At 49.2% G+C, this 27722-nt stretch overlaps 4 protein-coding genes across 14 annotated transcripts in view; 1 reads left to right on the top strand and 3 right to left on the bottom strand.

The window, feature by feature from the left end:
- Positions 1–1182: 1182 nt before the first annotated feature.
- On the bottom strand, positions 1183–5148 carry TMEM41A (transmembrane protein 41A). Its single transcript, XM_033068573.2, has 5 exons — positions 4956–5148; positions 4727–4880; positions 3795–3956; positions 3143–3281; positions 1183–2612 (listed from the first exon to the last, which is right to left on the bottom strand). Exons 1-5 carry the CDS (start codon positions 5051–5053, stop codon positions 2392–2394), a joined length of 774 nt encoding a protein of 257 aa, XP_032924464.1. The 5' UTR covers positions 5054–5148; the 3' UTR covers positions 1183–2391.
- A 56-nt stretch (positions 5149–5204) lies between these two features.
- CEP63 (centrosomal protein 63) overlaps positions 5205–27722 on the top strand; it is a 40120-nt gene continuing 17602 nt past the window's right edge. The window contains exons 1-6 of one of the 10 annotated variants that reach the window (XM_033068519.2): positions 5205–5456; positions 19376–19506; positions 20234–20341; positions 21506–21572; positions 21697–21804; positions 26971–27105. In XM_033068519.2, the coding sequence (XP_032924410.1) occupies positions 27062–27105 (44 nt within the window). In that variant the 5' untranslated portion in view covers positions 5205–5456; positions 19376–19506; positions 20234–20341; ... (1 more) ...; positions 21697–21804; positions 26971–27061. Of the gene's footprint in view, positions 5457–19375; positions 19507–20233; positions 20342–21214; positions 21299–21505; positions 21573–21644; positions 21805–24412; positions 27106–27722 lie in introns of those variants that run through there. The other 9 variants (XM_033068523.2, XM_033068522.2, XM_033068524.2 and 6 more) reach the window with 9 other exon arrangements.
- Positions 5463–19274, bottom strand: LIPH (lipase H). Its single transcript, XM_033068529.2, has 10 exons — positions 18686–19274; positions 14374–14741; positions 12563–12671; positions 12381–12482; positions 11330–11419; positions 10068–10235; positions 9248–9343; positions 8218–8329; positions 7100–7273; positions 5463–5599 (listed from the first exon to the last, which is right to left on the bottom strand). The coding sequence occupies exons 1-10, from the start codon at positions 18735–18737 to the stop codon at positions 5527–5529; spliced, it is 1344 nt and encodes a 447-aa protein (XP_032924420.1). The 5' UTR covers positions 18738–19274; the 3' UTR covers positions 5463–5526.
- Positions 20818–24401, bottom strand: ANAPC13 (anaphase promoting complex subunit 13). Of its 2 annotated transcripts, none has more exons than XM_033068527.1 (3): positions 24328–24401; positions 23361–23486; positions 20818–21282 (listed from the first exon to the last, which is right to left on the bottom strand). In XM_033068527.1, exons 2-3 carry the CDS (start codon positions 23457–23459, stop codon positions 21157–21159), a joined length of 225 nt encoding a protein of 74 aa, XP_032924418.1. In that variant the 5' UTR covers positions 23460–23486; positions 24328–24401; the 3' UTR covers positions 20818–21156. The 2 variants fall into 2 exon arrangements, with proteins under 2 accessions (XP_032924418.1, XP_032924419.1); XM_033068528.2 differs by lacking the exon at positions 24328–24401 and adding an exon at positions 23594–24227.

Here is a 27722-nt window from a genome sequence, read left to right as displayed (position 1 = left end):
GTTTGGTGGTGCGGATGGTTACTGAGGAGGCTGGAGGTCAAGGTGTGGGAATCTGGCAGTGGAGAACTGTGTGCACACAACACACTGGTGTAAAGAGAGGTGGAGAACTGTCATCAGGTATCCTCAGCAGAGGATGCCAAGCCCTGTGCCCCTGGGGAGACTGCTCAGACCTGGCAGGCTCTGGGAGACCCCTGGGCAGCACTAGTATCCTTGGGCCCCAGTCCCATAAACAGCCCCAAAGCAGAGCTGCCTCCTGCTCAGGCCTGTCACTGTCCCCAGGGCCTTCAGCCTGTGGTGATCCAGTCCCTGACAAACAGATTCCAGAGGGGTTTGGGTACCTGTGGTCTCTGCATAGGCTCCACCATGGGATGGAGCTCCACTGGGCTTGTGGAACTTTGGTGTTTGGGATTTTTAGACCCTTCTGAGCCAGCTGTCCTGGGTGTGTGCTGACCCCTCCCCATCCTTGCCTGGGGACATGCTGGCCTGTTCTGCAGCCAGGGCAAGCAGAGCTGCCCCCTCTAGGCTGCCACATTTAGCTCTATTCTCACATCCCTGGGTCATTGCACTGTTCCAGTCCAGTGTCGCTGCTCCCATCCACTGCCCCTGACGCTGCATCCCTCTGGGAATGCCACTAGGGCAGCCCCTTGCCCCTCTGGGAATGCCACTAGGGCAGCCCCTTGCCCTGCCTGTGGTGGTGTCGCCCCAGCCTCCCCTGCACAGGTCCCATGGCCTTGCTGTGTGTGGGTGGAGCTGGCTCAGCACCCCCACATTCCCGGGGTGATTGCTGGCAGTTCTGGGGGGGGTATGTAGAATTTTCCTTGGTGACACCTCCCTGGGATTGCACAGATACAGTCCCCACATCGCTGTATGGGCACCTCTGCTATGGTTCCTCGCACTTCCTCTCCTGGCAGGGTCTGGGGTTGAGAGGTGTTGGTGAACCTGCTTACTCTCTGTAGTAACTCTGCATTCCAGGGCCGGAGTAAACTGTGGGTTCCCTTTCCAGCATCCCAAATACCCTGATCCAGCTCTTGTGGCTGCTGACAGCTCCTGAACACTAGCCTAGATTTTCTCCCAGAGCTGAATGTTGCCCTCCCCACTGTCGTGTTAAGTACCCATTTCATCTTGGCCCTGTCCAGTAGTGTTCATCCCCTCCTCCCTGCTCTGTGGATTCCTGAGACAAACTTGATTTTTTTTTTTGTATTGACCAGTGTACAGTGATGGAAACAAGAATGACTATCAAAGCAAACAATGCATGGAATAAAAAGCCAGTGTACTTCAATGCTGTGGGCTGGTCTGGTGATCTGGGAATGGGTTCTCATGGATTTTGGGATGATGTCATGAAGACTTGCTCTGGGGTCTCCCATCTGCCCCCTTCCATACCAGGAAAGTTACTTTATCCTCCGACTGAATCTCCTCATGGACAGCAAATACCAAAACCCCAAGAGCAGAGTATCATCCCAGGGGGAGGAGGGTGGGGAGGCCCTGGCACAGGGTGCCCAGAGAAGCTGTGGCTGCGCCTGGATCCCTGCAAGTGTCCAAGGCCAGGCTGGATGGGGCTTGGAGCAACCTGGGATAGTGGAAGGTGTCCCTGCCCACAGGATGTGAAACAGGATGGGCTTTAGGATCCCTTCCAACCCAAACCCAATGTTCTCCACAACTGGGACAGAGCCCACCTCTTTATTTGGAATCCTCCTAGTTATACAGGAGCAAATGTGTGGGTGTCAAGGTGCTTTTCAGGTACAAATCTCTGCCAGTCAGGCACATCCCTTCCCATTCTTTTCCCCTTTAGTCTTTATGTGGAACAGCAGCCACTGGCAGACCAGAGAAGCAATCTCAAGTCTTCTCACATGACTGATTCAGGCAGCTCAAATCCTGAGCATTTTGCTGCAGGGTGTGCTGGTTTAACATGGGAATCAAAGAATTTTCTACAGCTGCACCCTGAAACACCATTATTTTCTCAACTTGAGTGCTCCAGTGTAGCTGTACAAGCACCATCATTTTAGGCTGAAAATGCTAAATCTGGAGGGAGCAGGGCCTGCCTACTGCCCGCAGGGTTGTGCTTGGCCAGTGATCCACAGCTGGCTGCTGGTTTGCCTTCCTCGCAGATGCCAATACTCCTCCTTTTATTTCCCACAGCCTCAGGCACACAGGAGACTGATTTAAATGAAACAGGCAAATTAACTGAGTGTTCACAAAGCCCCTGTATCCCTCTCTCTGTGCAGGTACAGGCACATATAAACATTCATTAAAAATAAGAACGGACAGCTCCTCTGAGATGAGAAGGACGATTAAAAATTGTCACTGTCCTTGGTGGCACAGAGCATGCAGAATATAACCCCTGGGAACAGAGTCCTGCAGCTTTTACCCCAAAACTGGGGCACACCTAAGCCATCACAAGCTCTTTCTGCCATTGAGTGTCTGAGCTTGCTTGTCCCCATCCAGCTTCAGGTGTTTCTTGCTGTATCTCTTGATGAGGGTCCCTGGAATCAGCGCTGCTACAGCCATGGCCAGCAGCTTGAGCAGTGTGTCCCAGGAGAAGATGGCATCCAGAGAGGTGATTTGGGACAGAATGGCCCCTGTCTGCACACAGATGAAATTATATGGTGTAAGGCCTGAAGGAATCAGAGCAGAAAAAAGCTTGTTAGTACCCCCCTAGGGAAAATTAGCTCAAATATGCCCAAGGCCAGACACAAAAATCCCAGAAGTGTTAGAGTTGGAAGGACCTCTGGAGATCATCCAGTCTAACCCCCCTTACTAAGGCAGGGTTACCCACAGCAGATGACACAGGAATGTGTTCAGGGGAATTTGGAATGTTTCCAGAGCAGGAAACTCCCTGCCCTTCCTGGGCAGGGCAGCTGTTCCAGTGCTCTGCCACCCTCCAGGGAAAATTCTCCTCATGTTGAGGTGGAACTCAGTGTTTTAATTTACAGTCATCACACAGATACAGGGGTCTGTGCTTGTAACAGAAAGAACCAGGTGTAAAGCAAAATTTGCAGCACTGGGGACACCTGTTTACAGAATGCTCAAGGGCAGCAGAGGAAAAAGACCAAGGGTCAGAGTCCCAGCTCTGTCCTGCCTGGCTCAGTGATACCAAAAGCAGCAGTGTCACACTGTCCCCTCAGGCTGTGTCCCCAGGCCTTACCAATGAGGACGGAGAGAAAGAACTGGAAGATGGGGATGTTTAAAATGGGAGCCGAGAGGTTCAGAAACCAGTTTGGTGTCATGGGGAACAGCCTCAGGAACAACAAGAAGAAAAATAAGGAGCTCCTGTTCTCTTCTACCTGCCAAAAGAAAAGTTCCACATCATTCCTGCTCTTCAAACAGCAGAAACATTCAATGGCCATGATACTAGAATGAATTTTTCTTCTAACATGCCACAGCGTAACATCAGCTCAGAATTGAGAGAAAGCAGCAATATTATGTGTGTATGAGAGCCTAATGGTGAGCCAGCCCTCTTCAAAGAAGGGATGGAAATGTGATCTCACCTGAACAAAAGATCAGGAAGTCAAGAGAAGAACCACCTCCAGCATATAACACAGCAAGGGATGGATGGAGGCAGTTCTGAAGCACAGGGGCTTCCCAAACACTCCTTTATTTCATATCTGCTTTTCCTTAGAAACCAGGATTTTCCTGGCAGACCCTTTCCCAACAGGTTTGCTTCAAGAGAGCAGTCTGCTCCTAGACTGTGCCCTCAGCAGGCCTGCTGCATCCCCTCCACACGCTCGTTTCCACTGTCACCCCAAGAGCAGCCTGGCCCAGGGCCATTGCAGGTGCCAGCACCTGCCAGTTCTTACCTTCCCTTGCAGCAGAGCCACCTTCTCAGGGAAAAAGTGGACAATGAGCTGCTTGCCAAAAGCTGCAGAGAGCAGGTAGCAGAGGGTGGCTCCCACAGACGTGAGCACTGAGCACAGCACCAGCCCCATCCATGGCCCGAAGAGTGCTCCAGCCAGGACATTCTGTGGGGACAACACTGAGTGAGGCCTGCGGGACACAGTGTCTCAGAACCACAGAATTGTTAGTGTTGGAAAGGACCTCTGGAGACTACCCAGTGCAAACACCCTGCCAGGGCAGGGTCACAGGAACAGGTGGGTTTGGAATGTCTCCAGAGAGGGAGATTCTGCCCTCCTTGGTTCACAGGGCTCTGCCGCCCTCCATGGGAAGAAGTTCTTCCTCATATTGAGCTAACACTTCTTATATTTTAGTTTATGGCTCTTTGTCCTGTTGCTGGGCACCACTGAACAGAACCTGGCACCATCCTGATACCCCTTGGAGATATTTTATATGCATTAAGGAGATCCCCTCTCAGTACTTTCCAGACTAACCAGGCCCAGGTCCCAGTCTCTCCTCATCAGAGATGCTCCAGCTGCACCTCTGTGACCTCTGCTGGACCCTCTCCTCCTTGTCTCTCTTTTCCTGAGGAGTCCAGACCTGGACCTGGCACTCCAGCTGTGCCTCACCCGGGACTGAGCAGAGGGGCAGGATCACTCCCTGCCCTGCTGACAATGCTCTTCCCGGTGCACTCCAGGATGCCACTGACCTTCCTGGCGCATTATCCACCACCGCTCCCCGATCCTTCCCAGCAGAGCTGCTCTCAGCAGCTCAGCCCCGACCCGTCCCGGTACTCAGGGTTACTCCTGCCCAGGTGCGGGCCCGGTCGGGTCCCTCTGGCTCCTGCTGCCCGAGCCGTGAGTCCCCGGCCCCTCGGCCCGCCCGGCCCTCCCCGTACCAGGAGGCTGGAGCCGGGGATGGCGAAACTCTGCTTGTACAGGTACGCAGCGCAGAACAGGGCCAGCGCCGCGCCCCGGTGCTGCCGCTCGTAGTCCCGCAGCGCCTCGGCCAGATCCCGCAGCTCCTCCAGGTCCGCCGGGAACCGCAGCGCCCTGCGAGGGGAGAGACACACGGGCAGCGCCGGGGGAAGGGAGGGACACGCGGGCAGCGCCGGCCCCCACACCCACCTGCGCGTCTGCCCCGCGCTCAGCCGCACCGATAGCAGCCACAGCGCGGCCGTGGCGGCCACGAAGACGAGCAGGAGCCCAGCCGGGCGCCGCCACATCCCGGCTCGGGGCCGCCGCTGCCGCCGCCGGACCGACCCGAGCGGAGCGAACCAGCCGCTCCCGGCCCGGCCCGGCCCTGCCGCCCTCAGCGCCCCGAGCCGGGTGCGCAGGCGCGGGGCGGGGCCGCAGCGAGGGCCGCGATGGCGGGCGTGGCCCGAGGGGCTGTGGGGAATTGGTGGCGTTTGTTAAGAGCCGCTGTTCCTGAGGGCTCCAAGCGGGCTCAGCCGCGTACACCCTTTATACCCCCTTTAAAATCTTCGTTTTAAGCCCCCCTTTTAAAGCCACGCTTTAAAGCCGTGTGCCGCCATGGTTTTATTGTCACTCCCCCAGCCCGTTCGTGCACTGTGCGTGGAGAGCGGCCCCGCTGCTCCGTCCCCACAAAAGGCGCCCGGGGCCCGCCAGGTGAGTCCCCACACTCGGTGAAATGTCTCTGCCCTCTCCGGGCACAGCGTCCTCGGGACTCGGCTCCTGCTCAGCATGGGATGGGCTTGAAGGTGTTCTGGGTGTTCTCAGGCAGGACCAGGTCGTATCGGCACAGCTGGGGTCTGTGTGAAAACACGGCCAAAAGTGAAAAAACGGCGCTTTTTTTCTGTCATCTCTCCATCTGCTGGAGGCCTACATAAAATAAGTCATCTTCTCAAGAGAACTGGCTCCAAGTCCACCTGAAGTGAGGTTGGCTTTAAGCCAGGAATACCTTGAGCATTTTGTTCTATATCACCTTTTGCTTGTGGAAAAAAGGAACACAAAAAATCCAGCAAACAAACAGGCACTGGCTGCAGAGTCTGTGGTTCGCTTTAAGCCAGTCTACACCTGTGCCCACCAAACAAGGTGGTCCTTCCAGCTCACCTGCCTGTTCCTGCCTCTTCTTCTCTGCTCCTGGCATGAGAAATTCTGCTGCTGCTTTGACATGGAGCTAGTTCAGTTTAAAAAACCTGAGGAAATACTTGGGCTTTCACTGGGGAAATATGAGCATTAGCCCTGTGTAGTGGGTTGAGCAATAGGGAAGGGGAGAGGGCAGGACATCCCTCCCTGGGGCAATGACTGATTAGTTGATATGTTCAAAGTCCTGAACTGCACTTACTGCCTGTGGCAGCACCTCCTTGGGAAGAGACAGCATCCTCTGATTAAATATTAGGGCATTTGTGTCTGCTTTTTATAAGACTAAATGTGCATCTGGGACTGGAAGTGACTGTGGAGGTGTGGGGCAGGAGACAGGGAATGGCAGCAAGGGAGAGCTGCAGGACTTTGTTTAGTAGATGTACACAATCTTTTCCTTGTTCCAAGGCTAGGATAAGGGTAGCAGACCTCATGAAATGCAAAGAAACACGCTCTACAATTCTGTATGTCTTTTTGCTTCGCCCTCCTGACCCTGTGATCTTGCAGCCTTGCTTCAACCCAAACTTAAAGCACGGTGTGGTGTCCACATAGTGTCCTTGCACACAAGGTCAGCATAAGAGATTCAGTGCTTGCTGAGCTCAGGGAGAGCTCCCAGCCTCCAGAGCTGGGAAGCTTAAGTGTAGAAATCTCATCAACAATGTTTTGAGAGGTACTTCCTGATGATGCAGGTACCAGTCAGGGCTTTGGGGCAAAGCAGCCAGCAGCTCCCACTTGCTGGAATTCCAGGAGTAAATTAATCTCCCTGCTTCACTAGCCATACAAATTGACTGGGATATAAAATGTGTATTTGGGGCTGAACATCTGTTCTTCCTAGAGAGCTACATTTCCCTTCATCCTGGAGTTCAGGACTGGGCAACTTCTCAAAAGTCATTTTCCTGACCAAAGGTTAAGGTGTCAGGCCACGTCAGTCACATCACATGTGACATGTTCCTAGTGCAATAAGACAGCCTCTGTGTTCAAGTAAATATTCAGCTGTGGGATTCCTTTAAAGAGGAATTTATTCCCAAGATATGTCTGTGAGAATTACTAAATGTAAAATAAATCTAATTCTTCTGCACATACTCAGCCATGCCAGGAATGTGGGAGATTTCTTTACTTCAGTCCAGTCTGCACCAACAGAAATGATTTGTTTGTAAACATCTGCTCACCTTTCTGGGTTTGTCAGCGAGCGGAACCTCATTTGGAGAATCCTGAGTTTGAATTTTGGGCCAATGACAGATCCCGTGGAAAATGTCAAGGAAATTCTTTCCACATTTTCAAGATCCTGGTCAAACCCAATGAGCAAAGTGATTTGTTTGTACCGCTGGAAGATGGCAGCTTCTCTAAAGGTAAAGCAGACAAAAGAGGGTGTCAGAGAGTCACCAAGGGAATAGCACTGGGTTTAATGTAGCCACTGTAATATGAGAAACTGGGCTGGGGGAGGAGGCCTGAGCTGGTGATTAGTTTGTGATTTACAGGAAATGGGTATGGATTCAGGTCTCCAGGTGTCAGCCTGCTCAGCCTCTTCTGCCCTCAGTTTTTTGGGGTGGAAGTGGGGACACAGAGGTTGGATGCCATTTGGTCCCCTACCAGAATTTTCACTGTGATTCTGTTTGATCCCAAGTGGACTAGACCCAAGTGATATTTGTACCTGGCTGTGTGTGCAGGCCTGAACACTGAGTCACCTTGAGATATGCATGAAATCTTCACTGGTCTTGGTGTGGGAGTGATGCTGATTGCTCCAGTGCAAGCAGATACCAGATATGTCTGAGAGAATATGCACTTAGAAAAACCTGGGAAAACTAGTTGTGCAGGTTTGGCTGAAGTGTAGCTAAGATCAATCAGGAATTTGCATGTCACATAAACACCATTAATTTGTCTCTCTGAGTGGAATGAATTGATTTTGGATGTGACATATTCAGGCCCAGGTTAATCCCCTGCTTCTTGGGCACTGGGAAGTAGAACAGCACACTCCCTAAAAGAGGAAGGAAGGAGGGGGAGATGTTTTTCCTTCTGCTTTACAGAAGCCTAGGGCAGCTGTGCTGCTGGCTGAGATTGTCCACTTCAGTCCTAAAGATTACGGAGAAGTACCCAAACCAAAAGGCTGGGCTGTCAGGGCTGTGTGCTGGGAGAGGCTGGGGAGATTCCATAGGGACAGGAAATCCCATAGTCATGTGCACTAGCAAGTATCAGCAGAGAAACTGGGGGAGGATGTGCCACCTCCCCAGATGCAGTTGTACCAAGGAATGCACTAACACTTAGAAATGCTCAGACCAGTAAGACTTACGGATTAACTTTTGATTCTGCCTTCCTCCCAGCTTCATCAGCTAGCATGATGCCGAAGGTGCCTCTCCTGGTGTCTTTGTTCCATGTGATGATATCCACCAAGTAGTGATAGACTAAGGGGAGAGAGAGTGAGTGGGTTAGATCATGTGGGCTCACTGCTGTCCAGGCTGTGCACTGTCTGGGAGCAGAGCTGTGGGTACAGGATGGACACAACCTCTGCAGTTTATCTCGAAAATCCCTCTCTCCTCCCTGCTCTCCATCTCCCTTTGCAGAGATTTCAATCAGAAACACTAGGAGGTGTGAGGAGAGCACTACAGCAAGGGGTGTCCATGCAGGATGGTTTTTCTGTGTGGCTCTCAGTACACTGCCTTTTACTGCCTGCCTTCCCCCTTCACTTCCGGATTGTCCTTTCTTTATTCTGTCCCACTCTGAACCCCTCCATTTCTGTTCTTCATTTCTGTCATTTGTCATCTCTGTCGTGGAGCAGAATTGTCTGTTCTTTGATCTGCGAGTCTGAATTCACTGGCTGACCAGCACTGGAGTTCAGGCCATAATCCCAGCCCATGCCCTGGCATGTTGGTAATCACAGGGATGAGATGAAACCTTTTACCTTGGTGAAACCTTTTCCCCCAGATTCTCTTCCTCTCCCTGTGCCTCTCACTTTTCCTCAAGGTAGCTTTTGCACCTGTACAGCCTGTCTTTCTCTCTTACCATTCTCACACACCTATCTATTACTTTCACAAAAGAATAGTGTGTTGCTTTGAAACATGATTTGGGAACTTTTGTACTTAATTTAAATGTTCTCAATCAATTTCCTAGAACTGTAAGCAAGTTGGCTTTCCTAGCACTGCACAGGTTGGCAGATAAGGAATGTCGTGGCAAACTACAGATGGACACAATTTCATCCAGCAGCCACTGGAGTTTCTAAAATGCTGGCTATAACACCACCAGCAAGTAACCACCTCTGCTGGGCTGCTGCTGATCGAGGCAATGCACAAAGAAAAATAATCTCAGAAATCTCAGTCACTTACTGCAAAATGGCTCTTTGTCCGCTGTGTCAAAAAACATACTTGTCACTGGATGGCTCTGTTGTGTTAAATAGCTTTTCCACTCATGGGCATAATAACCTGCAGGTGACAGTTTGAAAATGAAACCGAGTCACTGCACAGGTGGATGAGCCACTAAGTGGCTGAAAAGAAGCAAATATTTAAGAAATAGTGCATTGTATGCCAGCTTCCAAGTAGCACTGTGACACACACCCTCCTCTAGGCTTAGGACTGAATGTGCCTGTTTACTGTTCAGCACTTTCATCAAGCCGATCTTTTTCTACATTTGCTGTCCATGGTCAAGAAAGATTTCATTTTGCAATGCAGAATGATAATCACCCCCTTGGCTTTGCCAGTTCCTTTCTGGAGCAACAGAGCTGCCAGCCTGAGGCTGGGCTGTCACACCCAGGCTAGGACAGATGAGTCCAGAATTTACTTTGTTCACCCATTTGCCATTCCTTTTAGAGCACAGTGGGATTTCTGGTGCTGGGAATTTACTTGTAAATCTTATTTTAGCAAGAACAGGTCCCTGTCCCTCAAACTCTGCAACTGAGGGACTTTAATTCACTGTTTCTCTGACTTTAGTGTAAAGATCTCAAATCTAATTTTGACTTTTCTAGTTCTAGATCATAACATGATGTGATATTACAAGGAACAGGTCTGAGAGACTTCAAAGACCTCAGTGGAAATAACTTTGGTGCTTATGCATGTCGTGTTATTCCTCCAGCAAAACATCACCCTCCAAGTTACAGTGATGCCAGGCAGCTCAGTATTCAGGATGGATGGCCATTCCCTGGATCCTTACCTAGGATGGGGCATGGCATGGGCCAGAAGAGTTCACAGCTGGTGCATTTGCCATTCCTGTAATTCCTGTATGAGTCGCAGGGGTACGTGGTGATATTGCAGCTCTGTGTCAGGGAGGACAGGAACAGGAAAACAGACCTCTGGTGGTCACATTTAAAATACTGCAATCCTTAATCATGTACAGGGAAGAAATATTTCATTAGCAATCCTCCTGCCTCAGGGAAACAGGATTAATGCCCACAGGACACACCAGTGGACAGTCACTGGCCAGTCTGAACCCAACAAATTGCACTGGGGAGCACTGGGCTGTGGCAGAGCAGTAAGAGGGCAGCAGCCTCTCCCTTTGAGTGCAGTCAGCTCTGCCTGTGTCTGCTTTGCTTTTCTTCTTGTCTTTTTGGTTTGCAAAACATTTGTGTAGTTGCTGCAGTTCCAGAAGATCCAACTATGGATCAAATTCTGTCTCTGGTGTTCTTCTCTCCTCTCTGAGCTCAGGCCTGACAGCTGGATATTGCCTTTGGCTTTACACATGACCTTCCATTTTATTGTGAAAAACTCTTTAGAAAGACATAACTAATAAAATGTTGCTCATGCAACAGCATGAGCAGCAAAATGAGTGAAGCCTCATTTCCTAGAGATTTTTGGCTCAGGCTGCTCTCCTATTTAGATTCTCTTGGGTCTGATAAGAGTACTGCATTTCTTTCTGTAAGGTATCTTCTTCACCCAGCTTCCTTCAAACCAGTTCTGCTGCCAGGCTGAAAGGAGAAAAGCTTCCTTTTGTTCAAGACCAGGGCTGTCCCTTCCAGGCTGCACTGTCTGTCACTGCCAAGGAAGGTGTCTTTACTTTGGCATAACTGCCTGCTCTACACTCATCTTTGAGCCTGTTTTCTGAACAGATCCTTACCACTGCTAGTCCTTGTCTTTCGTGTGTTACAAGTAATTAGACACAAAATATCTCACAGACTTTCTGGATATAGTCACAAAACAAAGGCACACATGCAGCTGATGACTTTTTGCACAGAGGATTAGTCCCACTTGCACTGTGACAGAGGCACAGAGAGGTCACCCTGACTCTCATCTCTGCCTGGTGCACATCAGCTAAACCCCTGTCAGGCCAGTGCTGAGAAGAAGTTGCTGCCATGGCTTTCCCAGAATATGGATTTCATGTATTTTCTAAGCAATGATGATGATTCTTTGGCTTTCTCCTCTTTTTCTGACTGGAAGCATTTTGTCAGGGTTTATACAATTCAGGGCAGGATTATTTACCAGAAAATATTGTCAGTGGACAGCCTGGTTGGTCGGTCCCGCCGTTGGGATAGAAGTCAACATGGCCCAGTGCTTCTCCGTAACCCAGTCCTAACAAAAGGGAATACCAGGGCTCAGGGAGGGAGTATCAAGTTGTAGAATGCACAAGAAGGAAATATAGCAACCTAACTGGAAAAAAATAGTAGTTATTTAGCTCTCAGATGCCCGCTTGTACAGGAATACTAATGCCATCTGTCTGTTTAGCAGCAGGCCAGACAGTTGTGACCCAGCTGGGCCATTCTAACAATGATATCAAGTACCTAAAATGAGTCTGTGCGTGCAACAGTACAAAATGTGAGGGTTTGTGTCACTTGTGTGCAGGAGAGGAAAAGGGATGTGAAACCTGGCTGTTGCTGTGCTGCTGAAATCTGACTTCTTGGAAGGGCTGGGAGAACAGAGGCAGCAATTAGGTGGGAAAGCCAAGTGCTAGGAGTAGGGTGGCCATGGGAACATCATGGGGGGCTTGACATTGCACTGCTGGCCTGGCTGGTGGGTCTGGAAAAGGGCAAGGGTGACGGAGAGTCCAGATTTTCTCTAGAGGAAGGTTTAGCTCTTAGAAGGAGGGATGGAGACTGAAGCATCCTGCAGGGAGCCATGGGGTGGGGATAACTGATCTGCTGTGCAAGGCATTGAGCTTTGGGACCAGCTCTGGAAGTGCTGTGTGCTCGGATGCAGCCTGACCCCGTGGTGGGACGTTGGTGTGTCCTGCTCTGGCAGGACTGTGCTGCAGGACCTCCTCCACAGCTTCCTAAGTCCTTGTAAATTATGGGCCAGGTTATAACTGCTGTGTCAGCAGCATGTTTTGAAATGCAAATAAACCAGCAGCTCCTGAGGGAGTGCTGGGGACAGCGTGGGCAGCACAGAGCCCCAGAGGCTCAGTGAGGGAGTCTGCTGTGCTCCTGGGCCAAAGGAGCAGGACCCCCCGCCCTGCTGCCCACCAGCAGCCCCCTTCCCTGTGCTCCCAGTCAGTCTCTGGGTTCCTGTGGAAAGGAAGGGCTGGGATGTCACGTACCGTTGGTGTCAGAGTGAATGACATCCACAAACTGTGCGTCTGTGGGGTCCAGCCTCTCGCTCGGTGCCGTCCCCCTGTACAAGGGGCCCGCGGGGTCAAGGCCTGCAGCACAGAGCCATGGGCGTGGCATCACTCCGGGCTGTCCTTCCTGGAGGCAGGAGGACTGCTGGAGGAAGGCTTACCTGTGATTCTTCCCAGCGTGCCATCAAACATCTGTCCCACAAAGCCAGAGATGTGTGCTCCCAGGCTCACTCCTATCATGTGCATGGAGTCAAGGGATGCTCCATCAATCTGAGATTTAAAAGTACTCATGGTCATGTGTGTTCAGAAAAAAAAAATAATGAGGAGGAATGTACAGTAGGTTCACGAATACAAGCCGCACGGATTATAAGCCGCACCCCCGGTGCCTCGACAATGTTGCTGTCTTTGTAAATAGATAAGCCGCACCCCGAATATTAGCCGCACTTTCGTTCATCGCGAGAATCCGTGCGCAGCTTTCACAAATTGGCCAATTAGTAACAGGATCGCGGCATAGCGGGCTTTACTGGCTCGGGGCGGGGCCAGGCAGGCTCGGCCCGCTCATGGTTGCCGACGGGGCCGGGTGGCCCAGCTCAGCGCCACGGCTCGGCGGGGCTGGCCGGGTGGTGCTGCCGCCGCCGCCGGGCTCGCTGGCCCCCCTCTCCCGTCAGCACCGCCCCGCTGCCGCGTTCGCTCGCCCGGCTGGCAGGGCTGCCGCCGCCGGGCTTGCCGCCCGCCCCGCTGCCGCTTTCGCTCGCCCCGCGCCGCGTTCGCCCCGCGCCGCTTTCGCTTGCGCCGCGCCCGCCCCGCGCCCGCCCCGCGCCGCTTTCGCTCGCGCCGCTTTCGCTCGCGCCGCGTTCGCTCGCCCCGCCGGCAGGGCTGCTGCCGCCGCCACCAGGCTCGCCGGCCGCCCCCTCCCGTCTGCACCGCCGCCGCGTTTGCTCGCCCTGGCCGGCACTGCAGGCCCCCGCACCGCCGGGCTCCCCCACGCTGCTGGCCCCGATTCTGCTGGGCTTCCCCCGCTGCCAGGCAGCCCCACCCGCCGGCCTTCCTGCTTCTGCCATGCTCCCCTGCACTGCTAGCCCCAGTTCTCCCGGGCTCCCCCGCCCTACTGACCCGGCTCTGCCGCCCTCCCTGCCCCGCCCTGCTGGCTCAGGCTCTGCCGCCCGCCCCCCACACTGCTGGCCCCGCCTCTGCCAGGCTTTCCCACCTCTGCCGGGGCCGGCCGGGCTCCAGCTTGGCTTGGGGCTGCCGCGGGCTCTCACTTCGTGTTGGCAGCTTTTAGAATTTTGTTAATAGATTAGCCGCCCCGGAATATTGGCCGCACTTCCGGGTTTCCACCAAAATTTTGGTCAAATTGGTGCGGCTTGTATTCGTGAAATTACTGTAAGCTGTTTTTAAGGTATTTCCCCTTTGACGGTCCCACAGAGCAGCCAGCATTCCTATTTAAGGCCTATACCTCAGAGAGCTGTGATGAGAGCAGTTCAGGCAATGGTTGTATTTTCCTGGGACAATGACTACTAGTGTGGACAGGAACCACTGATGGGCCCCAGAAGTAAAATTCCAGTTGCCCACATGTGGTTCCTGTATGATCCTAAGGGTCCAGCATCATCATTGCCTGTGTGACACCTTCACAGAGGAGCTGTGAATTGTGGCTGATCCCCTTAAGCTGTAAGCCTTTGGATATACAGAAAGTGGAAGTAGAGTTTCTATGTATGGGAAAACATGTCTGGAGAGTTTTGTACCCAGAAATGTAGAGACTTAGAGTGTATAGAGTCAATATTGCACCAAAATACCATTGCATTAAGTCCAAATGTAGGATTTGGCACTGCAGTACACATGCACTTCCAAAAATTAATGTATTCCTTTTTTAGGAGTTTCTATTCCCAGACATCCTGCTGGTTTAAGCACTTCCTTTGTGCCCTTTACATACTGTGCCTTAATGACTGTATTGTAGTGTGAGTGTCTAACTTACCAACATTTCATCTATAAGTTTCTTCAGAATCTCAGCAACTCTTTTGCACTTCCTGGAAGCATAGCTGTAGATGAGAGTGGTTGCCCCCTGGTTCCAGTCCACAACGATGACGTTCATGTCCTCTACAGAAAGCAGGAGATGCACCATGGAAGGGATCCAGATGGGGGCAGAGCCTGTGAGCCGGTACCCATGGATGATGAAAGTTGTTTTCTTGGTCACATCAAGGTACTTGGAATCTGTTGAGTGGATCTCCTCAGCACAGGTTGGGTTCTGCCGCGTGTAGAGCAGCAGCTTCACTTTCAGCTCTGTCCCTATCAAAGCATTCCCGAAGCCAAGGGCAGTGAATGCAGGACATGTCTCTTGAGGATCTGGAAGGAGCAGAGTGGCAATTGGAGTTAGGCACCAAGGGGTTTTCTTTAGCCTGTTGTACCTGCCAGCCCTGCAGGGCAGGAAAGTGAGTTGTGAGTTCTCTGAGCACAGCGGCTGCTCCGGTCTCCTCTCTCCCTCTCCTCTTATCATGCTCATGACTGAAGTTACCTTGGAACTTAGGTTTTCTTGCTGTGTTGGAACAAAGCGAGCAATCACACCTTTTTGGAGCAGCATTCCCTGAAACACCACAGCCCTGCTTCTTTGTGGAAGCTGGGAGTTGGCAGGGACTCTGTTCAAAAATATCACTGGTGTGAGGAAGGTATTAGAGACCAAGAGGTCTCTAATCCCAACAGGGATGGTTACTGTACTGTTTTGTGAGCATGCCCACGTACTGTGGTTCTCAGCTAAACTGGTGTCCTGGGGGTTGGGTTGTACCTCCAGCCTGGAGCTGCCAAGCTGCAGAGAGTTTTGCCACGGTGAGGGGCAGCTCAATGCTTCATTTGTATGTGCAGATGCAGCCTGGTATTCCAGACTGCAAAATGGAGCACCCTTGGGTCTGTGAGATGGCAACTGTGCTTTATTCACAGCTGAAGTGAAACTGAATTTGATGTAAGTACTGCTTGATGGGATGGCCTGTGCCATTGGAATGCCTGTCTTTGTTCTTTGCTTTTCCAGCAGAACACCAGCTGAGCCTTCAGAGCCCAATGCAGTCTCCAGCAGGGCACTGGCAGGGAATGGAATAACTATGTTCAGACAGACACTGCTTATGAAGGCCCTCCCAGGTTTAGTAGCCTCTTTCTGGCTCACAATCCTTTCCTTCAAATCCTTGTAATCTTATTGAAGAACCTTGTGGGGGAGAGTGTTTCTCTCACACATATGTCCAGGGCTGCAGTAATTGTTCAGGCTACAGTTCCTAGAGGAATCTTCCCAATCTTTGTTGCTTAAAGGACTGTGCAGTAGGTAGCAGGGTTTATTAAACCTGCAGCTGTAAGTTAATTATGCTCTAGCAAATCTCCAATGCTCTGTGCATTTTAATTTCTGAATGATGAAACTCTCACAGTTTCTATGAGCAACTTTCCCTTTTCTCCTCCTCAGGAAATCAGGAGCATGAGAGTGATAGAAATGCTATGTGCTCAGCACATAAAACAATCTGCTCAGTTGCCACAGTTCTGCTAATTACTTTGTAGAAGCCCCAGGAGCTCCAGAAATAAAAGTTAATAGGCTAAAAGGATGTTGCAGTTAAATCCAACCGAATATTTTGAATTGCCACCATAAATTCAGAAATCAATTTTAACATCTGAAATCCATGGAGTTCTTCCTGTATAAAGCCTGTGGTAACATATGAATGGTGTGACAGGAGTGGTGGGGAATGAGTCCTCAGCCAGACCCAGTAAAATCAGAAGCCTTTGAATGGAGGCTGTCCTGCCTCTGCAATGCTTCACTCAGAGCTCCCAGGAGCAGTGCTCCTGGCCAGCCTGCTCTCAGCTCATTCTTACAGTGCCAAGATGCTCCAGGGAAACAGCAGCAAGAGTTCTGTGACACAGCTCTTGCAGAGATCCCAAAGTAACTAGCAGAGAAAAATTAACATTTTTTGCTCATGCACACCAGCTCACACAGTAAGACTCAGTGACTGTCCTCTAGGTGTTACTGCAGCATAAAAAAATACAACTGTGTGTTTTACTAATAACAAGGCATTGTTTTAGTTATTGTATAATAGCACTATATAGTGTTGTTAATTATCTTTACTGCTACTGAAGCTGTAGCAATACAGGCAGAAATGCCAGGCAAGGATTACTTCTATATGGTGCAAGATTGCACTGATTGCTTAATTTGTTTCTGTATCTCCTGCACTGTGCTGAGGCTTGCCCAGAGGAGCACTATATTTGTCATCAGAACAACCCAAACCTTCTGGTACAGAAGTGCTTTCAAAGAGCTGGTCAGCATTTGCTGAGATCTAACACAGGGACTGTATAAAAAGCCTTGTAATATCTGCACCAGGTCTGTTAGATGGGTTCTGTTTTGATTAACAAAATCAAATCAGTGCTAATAAGGGGAGAAAACCTGCCAGCTTCTCTTCTGGCAAGCTGGTGCCAATCCCAGCCTCATCCACCATGTGTTCAAAAACTGACACATGAGGATGGCCAGTTATTCTGCCTTTGCTCTTCCTTCTGCTAAGCACAGTGACTCCTACCCAAATGGCTGGAAGTGTTTCTGAAACTCCAGGATGACTGGGGCAAGTGGCTTACTGAGATTTACTCTGCAAGCAAATAAATGAGGTAGAAACTTATCCCCTGGCACTGTACTTAACCCAAGTCCAACAGATCACTCCCCTGCAGTAAAGGGGAATGAACATGGCCATTAATCCCAGTAACTCATTTCCAGCCCTACCTTAGCTTGCTAGACAGCCTCTGCAATCCCCATTCTCCTTCTGCTCCATTTTCTGATATATAAAGTAGGAGGCAAACACTGGTTTGCTGGGCAAGGTGCTCTGATCTCCCAGAACCTGTAGCAGGGATCATAAAAATGTGTTAAATCCATGCCAGGGAGCTGGACATGCTTGGTCTTGAGCCTGAGATCAGCCTCCAAGATGCTATTGCAGCAGTGGAGGCATCTTCAGAATAACTTGATTCTGAAGTTTTGTATATATGTGTGTGTGTGTGTATGTTCTGAAGCTATATACTCCCAGGTGGGAGTGTTTCAGGGAGTGGAACAGTCCCAGACAGACTCCTGGCATTGATCACAGTCAGTGCTCTTAAGGCCTGCATTCCCCTGGTGTCTCTCATTCCTTTCTAGGAGATGGTGTTTGGAGGCTTTTTCTTTGATGTTGGTCCTATGGACAGGCAGGGTTTGCCATGGTGGCGTTTTGTGGCTGTGGTACTGAGCTGTCTGCATGAGGAAAGGAGCAGCTGAGGTTTTTACCAGGCTGTCCTCTTGCAAAGGGAAGTTCCAGTGGGTCAGTGGTCACTTGGCCAGAAGTGTGGCTGTCCCAGCTGTGGTCCTTGGGACACAGAGCTGCTCGCCCAGTAAGCACCTGTATGGAGCTCAGGAGAGTGTGTCACTGCTTCTGTCTGCAGGAGCTCTGACCCTCCAGCCCCTGCCACCTTGCCTGTGCTTTGTACAGTGTGTGCCATCAGACTGGTCCTAACCATCAACAATACCTTTCCCCCTTTAGGCACGCTTCACTACCACACCACAAATCTCGAGAGCGTCCGTGGTGCAGATTTCCCTCACTTTTCCACACAGAGGATGTGCGCTCTACTTCTAAACTGTCCTCAGTAGCTCACTGCATTTCATCGGTGCCTTTTCACACCATTCTCTTTTCCCACTTCTCTGACTGCATTTCCTACAGAGTATTAAACAAATCAAGCAAAAGGCGACCCTGAGATTACTCAGAGGACCCGATGAAACACAAGTTAGTATTTATAAGAACACGGGTTTTTTAAACCTTGTTTGTTTTCCCTACAAAGCAGAGAGCTGTAACTTGCCTTGCTCCCATGTGTATGCTAACACAAGGCAGTACATTTGTTTATTGTTACACAGGTTTGTTCTTGTAGGGCTGTGAGGCTATCAAATGGAGCTTATTGTTCATAAATGGTAATTCATCCTTTGCCTCTGTCATACATGACGCCCCTGAGAAGAAATCATTATTCTCTGAAGATTTCAAATGACATTTTCAGTGTCGATGGATAGTACTTACGTAAGAGAAATGTTTGCAAAGGGAGGAAAAGATAATAAAAATAGTTCTGGTTTTCCATTTGGAACCCTTAAAACTGACTACATTCATGTAACCAGTATAATTTGCTTTGCCAAAATAAATAATGCTAGTGAGAAACCCTGTGCAGTAACTGTAAATGCAGAGGGCAGGTACATTCATGTTGCTGTAAAGCATAGAAAATGTGTTATATTTGACAAAAACATTCAAAACAAATGGTTGAGTTCTTACCTGTTTTCACCCCATACAAAAGGTAGATGAACACAACACACAGCCTCAGCATATGGACTTCCACATGGAACTTCTACGGGTAAGAGATTTGAAGGATCCCACAATTTCTCTGGCATGTGTGTGCTGGCTCTGACAGCAGTTTGCTTGCTTTTTTTCCTGCCAGTAACAGTAGGTGTGGTGAAAGGAGGAAGTTACTAGCCAAGAAATGAAGACCAGTCAAATGAAGCTTCTTCTTAAGAAGGTGGGGCACCTTCTATTCTAGCAGGTTTCCTTAATTTAAATATAGTTTGCCTTGGGGGATGACTAATAAAAGACACAAATGGGTTGGTATCACCCTGTAAGCAGCAATTTGACTACACGTGTTGAAACTAAGGAAATTATTGCCTGTCTATTTGTCTTTTACAAAGAATGTCAGGAAGATTGTAGGTGTCACTGCAAGTCTGATAAGCATCTGGGCGGGGCCGGCGCTTGGTTTCACAGGGCCCTGCCTTTGGAGAGGTCATCATGATCCCTAGTATCTCCCATGTCCTTCCTGCTCTCCTGAGTGCCATGGCCCAAAAATCCTGTCACCACAGCAGTTGTGACAAAGGGAAAGTACCACTTCAAAGTGTCTGGCTCTCCACTGGGCTCCCAAGCAACTGCTGTCCTGAATAACACTCATACAACTGGCATTCCCACATTTTCTCACAGACCTGCTGGAACTTCCCAAATTCAGCTCTAATTCAACTAAGGAAGGCTTTTTCTTTCCTTGCTGGATGGGAGGAAAATCACCCAGGAAAGAGTCAGTGGCAGGAAAGGAAGTCTGAAGTTGGAACTGGAAGGTATAGTGGCAAAATTGGGAAAACGAGGGTGGTGGGGAGTTTGTAAAGGGATGAGAAGAGGGGGGTGGAGCAGGGATGGCTGCTGGATAGAAGTTGGGTGGTAGTTTTGGCGTTTTCTTAGCAAATTCTTCTAACGTAGGCCAAGGAAAGGGAACGTGGGTGGATTAGAAATACCTCATTAAGCCCAGGCTCTGCTTTCTTTCCCCTGGTGATGATCCAATGAGGAGCTGAACTATTACAGCTCCCAGTGGCATAGCTGGTTCTTTGGTCCATGCTGTACTTATTAAGCTTTTTGACTTTGCTAATTCTCAGGTTAATCCTTAACTCTTCCTGCTGTCTGCAGCTCCTTTTCATTCAGACAAGTGTGTGCTGCTCCTCTGGTGCAGACATGGATCACACTTAAGGCAGAGCATGTGCCTAGCATGATTCTTTCACAAGCACCTTGAGCTCTTCAGCGTCAAGCAGCTCAGCAATTTGAGTCTCACTGAACATGTGCCATGCTGTGATCCCATTAGATAATCATCCAGGCAAAAAGTTGGGGCTGGTTATTTTGGAGACTATAAACACTGAGAAAAGATACCAAATAACATCTGTGGATCTGCAAGCTCCAGGACAGTGCTTTTTCTGCTGCACTGGCAAAATAATATAATTTAAACATTGTTTTCCTTCCAGCTCCTTTCTCACCTCTACCAGTAATCCTAAACTCTGTCAAAATATTTTCCCTTAGCAAGAAGTTCTGCCAATGGTGAGACTGAATTGGTCCAACAGTGAAACATGAAGAACAGAAGGCTTTTACCTGTTGCAAAAGACATCTGACAATCAGAGATAAAATAAGGTAAATCAAGAGGGCCTTGCCTTTCATCTCAATACAAAAAGAGGTAACAATTTGTTGCCTGAAGCTAAGCCCTACTCATTTCATTTTCCCATCACTTTTTTTGGATTTTTATTTCCCATCTGAGGTTGCTCATCTGAGTGGCTCTCACTTCAAGAGGCCCCATACTGGGACTGGCAGGTTCTTCCTTGGAACTCTCAGCCATCCCTCAGAGACCATGATTTTGAGTAACCACCATTTCAGCACAGTGTTCACTGTGCACATTGGTAAACATTCCCAGGATGTCAGCACTGGAAATGCTGTCCACCACTACCATCAGATCCTGAGAACAGGAATTCAAGTACTTACAGGTTACTCCCTGCTCTTGATTCTGCTGACCAACCTTTCACACCTGCCCCACACATCCTGCCTCAGCCACACGTTTGTTAAAGATGGCAGCAACTGAACTCCAGACAATAATCTCACTGTGAGCTTTGAAATCAGTTGCAATTTGGGACAGTAAAAACCTTTTTAATCATGGGTAGAAAGCATTTAAGATCAGAATTAGCACCAACTTAAGAACAGTTTAACAGAAAATGTGAAATAATCTTATAAGCATGAAACATTTTGCACTTGGCTCTGAGATGTCAGAACCTCTGCTATTTCACATTCAAGAAAGAAGCATTTTAAACTCTTCATTGTGAGCAGAACGACTGTTGTTATCTGAAAGTTTCTGAAATGTTGTTTCTTCCTTAGGGCAGCTGATGACAGCAATGGTCAACTGAAAAATATTTTTATGTTGTATTCATGGATCCACTGTATGAAACCCCACTGATTCACTAATTTCCCGTGGGTGGAACGTTTTCATGGAGGTACTGGAGAGCCAAATCTGTCCACTTCATTTCTTGCTCTTTCACAGACTCAGTGGTGCCACCGTTGTCTTGCTCTGGTTCAGGGAGCTCATTCTGAGAACAAACACAGGTACAATGTAATACACTTCCTGCAAACAGCAGGTTCTTATGAATTGTATGCATAGATACAAAAACCCACAAATGAGACCAGAGGGTGCGTCTGAATAATAAATATCATACATACTGATCCACTTAAAAATATTGCTGAGCCCCGTCATGAACAGTATAATTTTCATTTGAATATGGTGCTTAATCTGAAAGGTAAATTGTTTTCCAGGACCCTGGGGCCTTGCTATACACTCAGACTGCACACACAGTGAGGGAGAATATACAGCAAATGCAAAGTAAGTAAATAACAGTACAATGCATTTATTCCATTGTTTGTTTGCAATGTGCTGCTTCTGCTGCTGCCAAGAATACAAATACTGCAGACAACTGGTTCTGTAAGATGTTACTTTCCTATGGCAGGTGAGAAATCCTTCCTATCTGTGTGCTGGATTCAGGTGTAGCTGTGGTGGATCAACAGCAGAAGCCAGAACCCCCTGCCAGGTGTGCCACAGAGCTGCTCACAGCACAGTAAGGAGAAAGAAAGTTTAACTGAGATTTCATTTTCCTTCCTTCTGTTATTTGTTCTGTCTTGCTGTATTGGTGTAATCACACTGAGTGTGTGCTGTTCTGACAGATACCATTTGGGCAGGAGTTCTGACTTCTAGACCTCTAGAAATCGCAGCATGAGCTAAATGAAATGTTTCAGTTTTGAAAACAGTGAATGATTCGAAGCCATTTGAGTTCCCAGAAATGTCCTGAGTGAGCACTGGAGCAGGTTCTCAGGACAGGCTCAAACACCACTTTCACAGCTGTTCTGCTTGCTCCTCTGCAATGTCCCTGAGTAAATCCCCTGTGAACTCATGCTGGCTTTTCTATGTGATCAGAGCCAATCCCATCCCTGGGGATCTTTTTATCCACAGCCAGGCCTTTCTTTCTGTTGTTAGTTGGTGAGGCTTCCTTCTCTGAGGCTGTCATCTGTATGTGACTGTAAGCCATCACAACATGGCTCTAAGAGAAGAAACAGTAGTGTTTGGACTCAGGGTGAAGGCAATTGTCAACAAGGAACCTGTTTATGATGCTCAGCTTGCCTAAAAAAGATTATCCCAAGCAAAGGAGGGTTTGTGCTCTTTTAGCTGAGAATCACGCTTCTGCAAGATGCTTCCCTGAAGCCCAGTTCTTGGCAGGAAAATGTGTGTTGTACATATGGATTTTGAGTTGTGCAGCTGCTCCTCACCCTCTCTGAAAAGCCAGTGGTGGCAAGGCTAAAGCTTGAGCCATGTCACAATTTTGGAAATGTCTCTCCCTTGAAAGAAGCCAGCACCCCACGATCCCCATGGCTGCTTTATCTGTGCTATCAGGGGTAAAGCTCATGTACCAGAGAGAAAAAGGGAAGGGAGAACTTCCCTGGAAGTTTCAAAATAGCTTAGGAAAGGTGTCAGTGTGGGAGATCTGAAGCTTCAGCTCTGGGCTCTGTGGGATCAGCAGTAGCTTTTCCCTGCTGCCCCTTTCTGGCCTTGCAGCTGTACCCTGGATGAAAGGAGAGGTGCCATGCCTTGGACACCGCAGGGCAGCAAGAGTCCTGCTGCACCTGCCAGTCCTTCGCTGCTGTCCTGGAACTGCCAACAGCCACTGGAAAAAACTGCTTTGAAACACCTATGAAAACTTCTCAGCTTCTTTTAATGGCATTGCAGGAAGTGGAAATAAAGTGTAACCAAGACTGGAACTGTCAGTGTGAGACTGATCCTCTGCTCTCCAAACCAACCTGGAAAGTACCTCAAACACCACAAGAAAGGGAAGCAGAGAGAAAGGATGATTCTGCTTCTCCCTGATGCCAACCCAGGATAGTGCAATGGGAGGAGCACTACAGTTCTGAGAAGATCAACTGGTCAGGGGACAAGGAACAGAAACACCCATGTCCTCATGCACACAGGAGTAACTGGCATACAGGGCAAGGAAGGAGTCAGATCCAGGAGCCATTTGTACAAATTAGCTGCACCATGAGCAACACTCTGTGCCTTTTCTTGGACGGGGCTGTGATGAACACAGCAGCCTTAACTCAGATTGAGAAGTAGCAATTCACCTACCAGAGGGATGGCCACGTCCTCGTAGGGTAATTTATCTTCCCTCCACGCATCATCGATCAGATCCAGGATCCTGCCATCCCTCTGCACCTCGCTGTCCATCGTCACAGCGGGCGACAGCAGCTAAATCTGTGACACAAAGCAGATGCTGTTTTAACATCCCCAGCCAAGGAGCTGGAGGCTGGGCTACGGGCTTGCTCCAGTTTTGATGCAATCCATATGAAGTTTAAACTTACAAGGAGAACCTTGATTTCCCTAATCCACTGAAAAAGGGGTTATAACCACAGGAGCACGACTTCATCTGAAAAGAACTCTATCGAAGTGAATTGCAGATTGATATGCATCAGAGATGAATATATAAATCCAGCCGGTTATTGATATTTACATATGTTTATATCTACTGACTGACTTTTAGAAGTCTAATTTGAGTTTGACACCTAGAGCTGCCCAGAACCCTTACAGCCCCCGACCGGTGCCGCACCCACTCCTTCACATGTCTGGGAGAGTCACAACAAAAGACTTCAAGGTACCCAGAATTCTGCCCGAACCTGAAGTCCAGGAAACTGGTGAAATAGAAGCAAAACGAGACCTATCTTTCACCCCAGCTACTATAATTACTCCAGAGTGTTTCATTGTACTCTGTCCTCCTTGAAGGGTGACCTCAGGCCCTCGCCCCGCTGTGACCCTGCGGGTCAGCATTAACAGCAGCAGGCAGCTCGATCCCGCGGGTATGAGAGAACTGACACTCATCCAAAACCAAGCCAGGCCTGGCACTCGCCGGCTGCCGGAGCCGCGATGCGGGCGGCGATGGGCACGGGCCTGAGCGCATCCCAGCCCCGGTGCGATGCGATCTCTGCCTCTCGCGGCCAGCAGGGCTCCGTGACCGCCCCGTGTCCCGCGGTGTCCCCGCAGTGTCCCCGCGCTGTCCCCCCGCATCCCCGCTGTCCCCCGTGTCCCCTGCCCGCCCTACCCTGCCCATGCCGGGCCCGGCACCGCGCAGGCGCCGCCCCAGCGCATGCGCATTGCTGCCGCCGCGGGGCCGCGCCGTGCCCGCCGCGCGGCTGGGGAAGGCGGAAAGGAGGGGAGGGAGGGCAGGCAGGCGGGAAGGAAGGAAGGAAGCCAGGAAGGAAACGAGCAAGGGAGCAGGGCGGGTCGGGCAGCCAGAAGCGGGTGTCGGACAGCCCGGAGCGGAGCTCGGCCCGCGCTCAGGGCTGCTCCCCGGGGCGCGGCGCTGGAAGGCCCCGCAGCGGGTGCGGGGTAAATGAACGCTGTGAGGGCTCGGCCTTAGAGCGGGGAGCTCCGGCTGGGAGGAGGGAATGCCTGCCAAGGCTGGAGCGGGGAGCACCTCATAGACTTGAGCTGCACCAGGGCGGGTTTGGGTTGGACAGCAGGAGGAATTCCTTCACTGAAGGGCTGATCAGACATTGGAAGGGGCGGTGGTAGTGCGGTCCCCGTTCCTGGAGGTGTTCAAGGAAAGACCGGAGTAGCGGGCGGTCACAGGTTGGATTTGGTAATCTCAGAGGACTTTTCCAGCCTCGGTGATTCTGGGATTCTTGCCCTGGCCGGGGGTGGTTCGCTCCGGGCTCCTGCCGCAGGTGCCGTTCCTGCCGCTGGCGAGTGGAGCTCGCCTGTGCTATTGCTTTTGGGAGGTTATTGCTCCTTTTGTGTTCGTTGTAAGCGTGCTTCCAGCAACGCTTTAAGATTGCATCTTTCTGTGTTTTTAACCATGAAGTAATCTCAGGCTTTTCTCATGGCACTGCTCTTCAGCCCTTAGGCTTATTGTAAAGTTCTCTCCACTTGACTCTACTACATCTCTGCCTCGAGCTGGGATGCTAAGCCTTGTTTATTTTTGAATGTGTTGTCTTGTTTTGGGCTTTTTTTTGGCAAATACTTCAACTTTCTTCAATTTCAGAAGTGACCATCTAGTTCTTGCTTCAGCTGTAATTAATGGAGGAGATTGTTTCCTCTTGAGGGCCTCTAACTTGTACATTACAACTTGCAATCATGAGAAGCCAAAATTTAATACTAGGTCACCAAACCTGACTAGAGGTGTCTGACTTTAAGGCTTTTCCCCAAAATCAGGGTATGCTTGCAAAGTAAGCAAAGTTGGCAGGCAGCGAGGGTGGTAAGGCAGAGGCACAGAGAAGCTGTGGCTGTCCCTTCCATGAAGTGTCCAAGGCCAGGTTGGACAGAGTTTGGGGCAACCTGGGACAGTGAAAGGTGCCCCTGCCCATGGCATGACATAGCTTTAAGATCCCTTCCAACCCAGAGTGTTCTGGAATTCTATGCTGTCTGTCTCCTCATCTCTCTGCCCACTGAAAATTGATTCTGTGTAGGTGTGATTAGAATGAAAGACGAGAGCTGCTGCTGTCTAATGTCTGCTGTTGCCACCTGGAGAACTCTGGAATGCTGTCAGCAGCTCAGGGGATCTGCTCATCTGCTCTTCTCAGCACCCTGCCCTCAGCAGAACCACAAAGTTGTTCTGCATACTGATTGAGTTTTTTTAAGCACAAACAGGACCAAAGACAGACAAAACAGTGTCAGAATAGGGATACGATTTTTTTAATGTTTGTGGTTTAAAACTCAGCTTCCAAGGACAGGTTTTAATCCCTGAATTGTGTTTTAAAGTGCTGTAGAAACATGATAGAAGATTCTTTGGGAAAGAGAACAAAGCTGAGCCTACATTTGTGCAAGTCTCCCTTGCTGTGACCTGCTCCCCTTTTGCTGATTGCTTAATATTGCCATATCAGTCTTTGAGGGAAGATGTTGGAAGGATACATCCTCAGTACTTGGAAAGTGTGTAGATTTTGGAAACATAAGTTTGCATTAATAACTCTGGACAAGTTTAACCATTTTTGTGTTAGCTGCAGTCTTATGGAGACATTGGAATAAATGTTAGCTTCCTTTTTATTTCCCAGTTTTGGCTTTAATGTAAACCCTTCTTGCTTTCACCAAGATGTGAAATTTCTTTGGGTATGCATGCATTTGTGACTTAAAAGGTGTAATTTTTAACTGAAGCAATGTACTACTACTGTAAAGCTGTTCAACTTATTTTTATAATTTAAAAGGAATTTTAAGGAGTTTGTGTTTTTTTTAAATTTCCACCACTGTATAAACATCCAGTGTTTTCAGAGTGTGGTGGTAAACTGCATGGTCTCTTAACCTGGTCTGTAATAGAGGCCTGGAAAATATTTAATTTATGGATGAATTCTTACTGCTACTTGCTTGTGTTTTCTCTCTGAAGTGAGAAACTTCCCTGTCAGAGGTGGATCTCGGGCTGGTCCCTTTGAAGCCCAAATATTCCTGTTCCTCCACAGTCTGGTGCTCTCAGGAGATCTACCAGTCCATCTGTGTTGAGTTCACACAAGTGCAGAGTTGTTCAAGTGCAGATTCTCATTGCTACTCTCTGAATTTATTAGATCACATGATTATATCATTGCAGTTTGGTAGTGCTGGATGATGGCATTTGGTATATTTTTCTGGTAGAAAAATTTGTTTTCCTCTGTTTGGCTTGTAAGTTCATGAAGGTGCCATTGTTTTTCTCACCTGTAATTGCATGCTCTTTGTATGTCTTTTAACTTCTTTGGTTTGTGGGCCTCTGCTTGTCCTGCAGTTGGATGGAGGAGCAGCCTGGTTTGTGCATTGCCACGGGTGACCACCGCTTTCCTGTACTTCCCTGGTACTGAAGCCACCAGGATTTAGTGATGGAGGCTTTGCTGGAAGGAATGCAAAGAAGTGGGCAGGGGAGGTATGTATGCAACTGCACATAGCAGTCATTCCAAATGATTTAAGTGTTAACCTTGCCTCTTACTCAGAATAAATCCTCTGGTATCAGTGTGCATTGGCCTTCAGCTGCTGCAGAAGCAAAGTCACTGGGGGAGCTGGCTCTGCACTGATCCTTGCTTACAGTCTTAATTGTCAGAAATTGAGTTCCAAATCTTCCTGAAAACCTCGGCCTCTTTTTTCTTTTATTTGTTGTTGTAAACTCTTCTTACTGTCCAACATCAGGAGCAGTAAATAGAGTTGTGAATAAATATTTATTTTGTAACAGCCTTGCAAGGTTAATGAAATGTGACTTTGTTATCTGATTTCACTGAAAACATCTGATTATTTCCTGCTTGTGTTGAAACTGCAGAGTCCCACACAGCTCTGAGGAATCCTTAATGCTCTGTCTGAGGTGAGAGTCTCTAGACTTTTCAATCCCCGAGAGAGACTGTAGTGACAATAACAGAACAAAATGTTTTATGTGTTAAACAACCGTGAAGCAAAAGTCACTGATGCCATTTTCCTAGTCATCCTTGAGAATGTGACACAAATTTATTTGATGCTGTATCTTCTTCAGAGAGCTGGTTGCAGAAATCAAGT

This window comes from Catharus ustulatus, chromosome 10 (assembly GCF_009819885.2).
Source record: "Catharus ustulatus isolate bCatUst1 chromosome 10, bCatUst1.pri.v2, whole genome shotgun sequence".
In the NCBI taxonomy this organism is placed as follows: domain Eukaryota; kingdom Metazoa; phylum Chordata; class Aves; order Passeriformes; family Turdidae; genus Catharus; species Catharus ustulatus.
The sequence above is the reverse complement of the archived record's forward strand: the minus strand, read 5'-3'. Positions and strand labels throughout refer to the sequence as shown.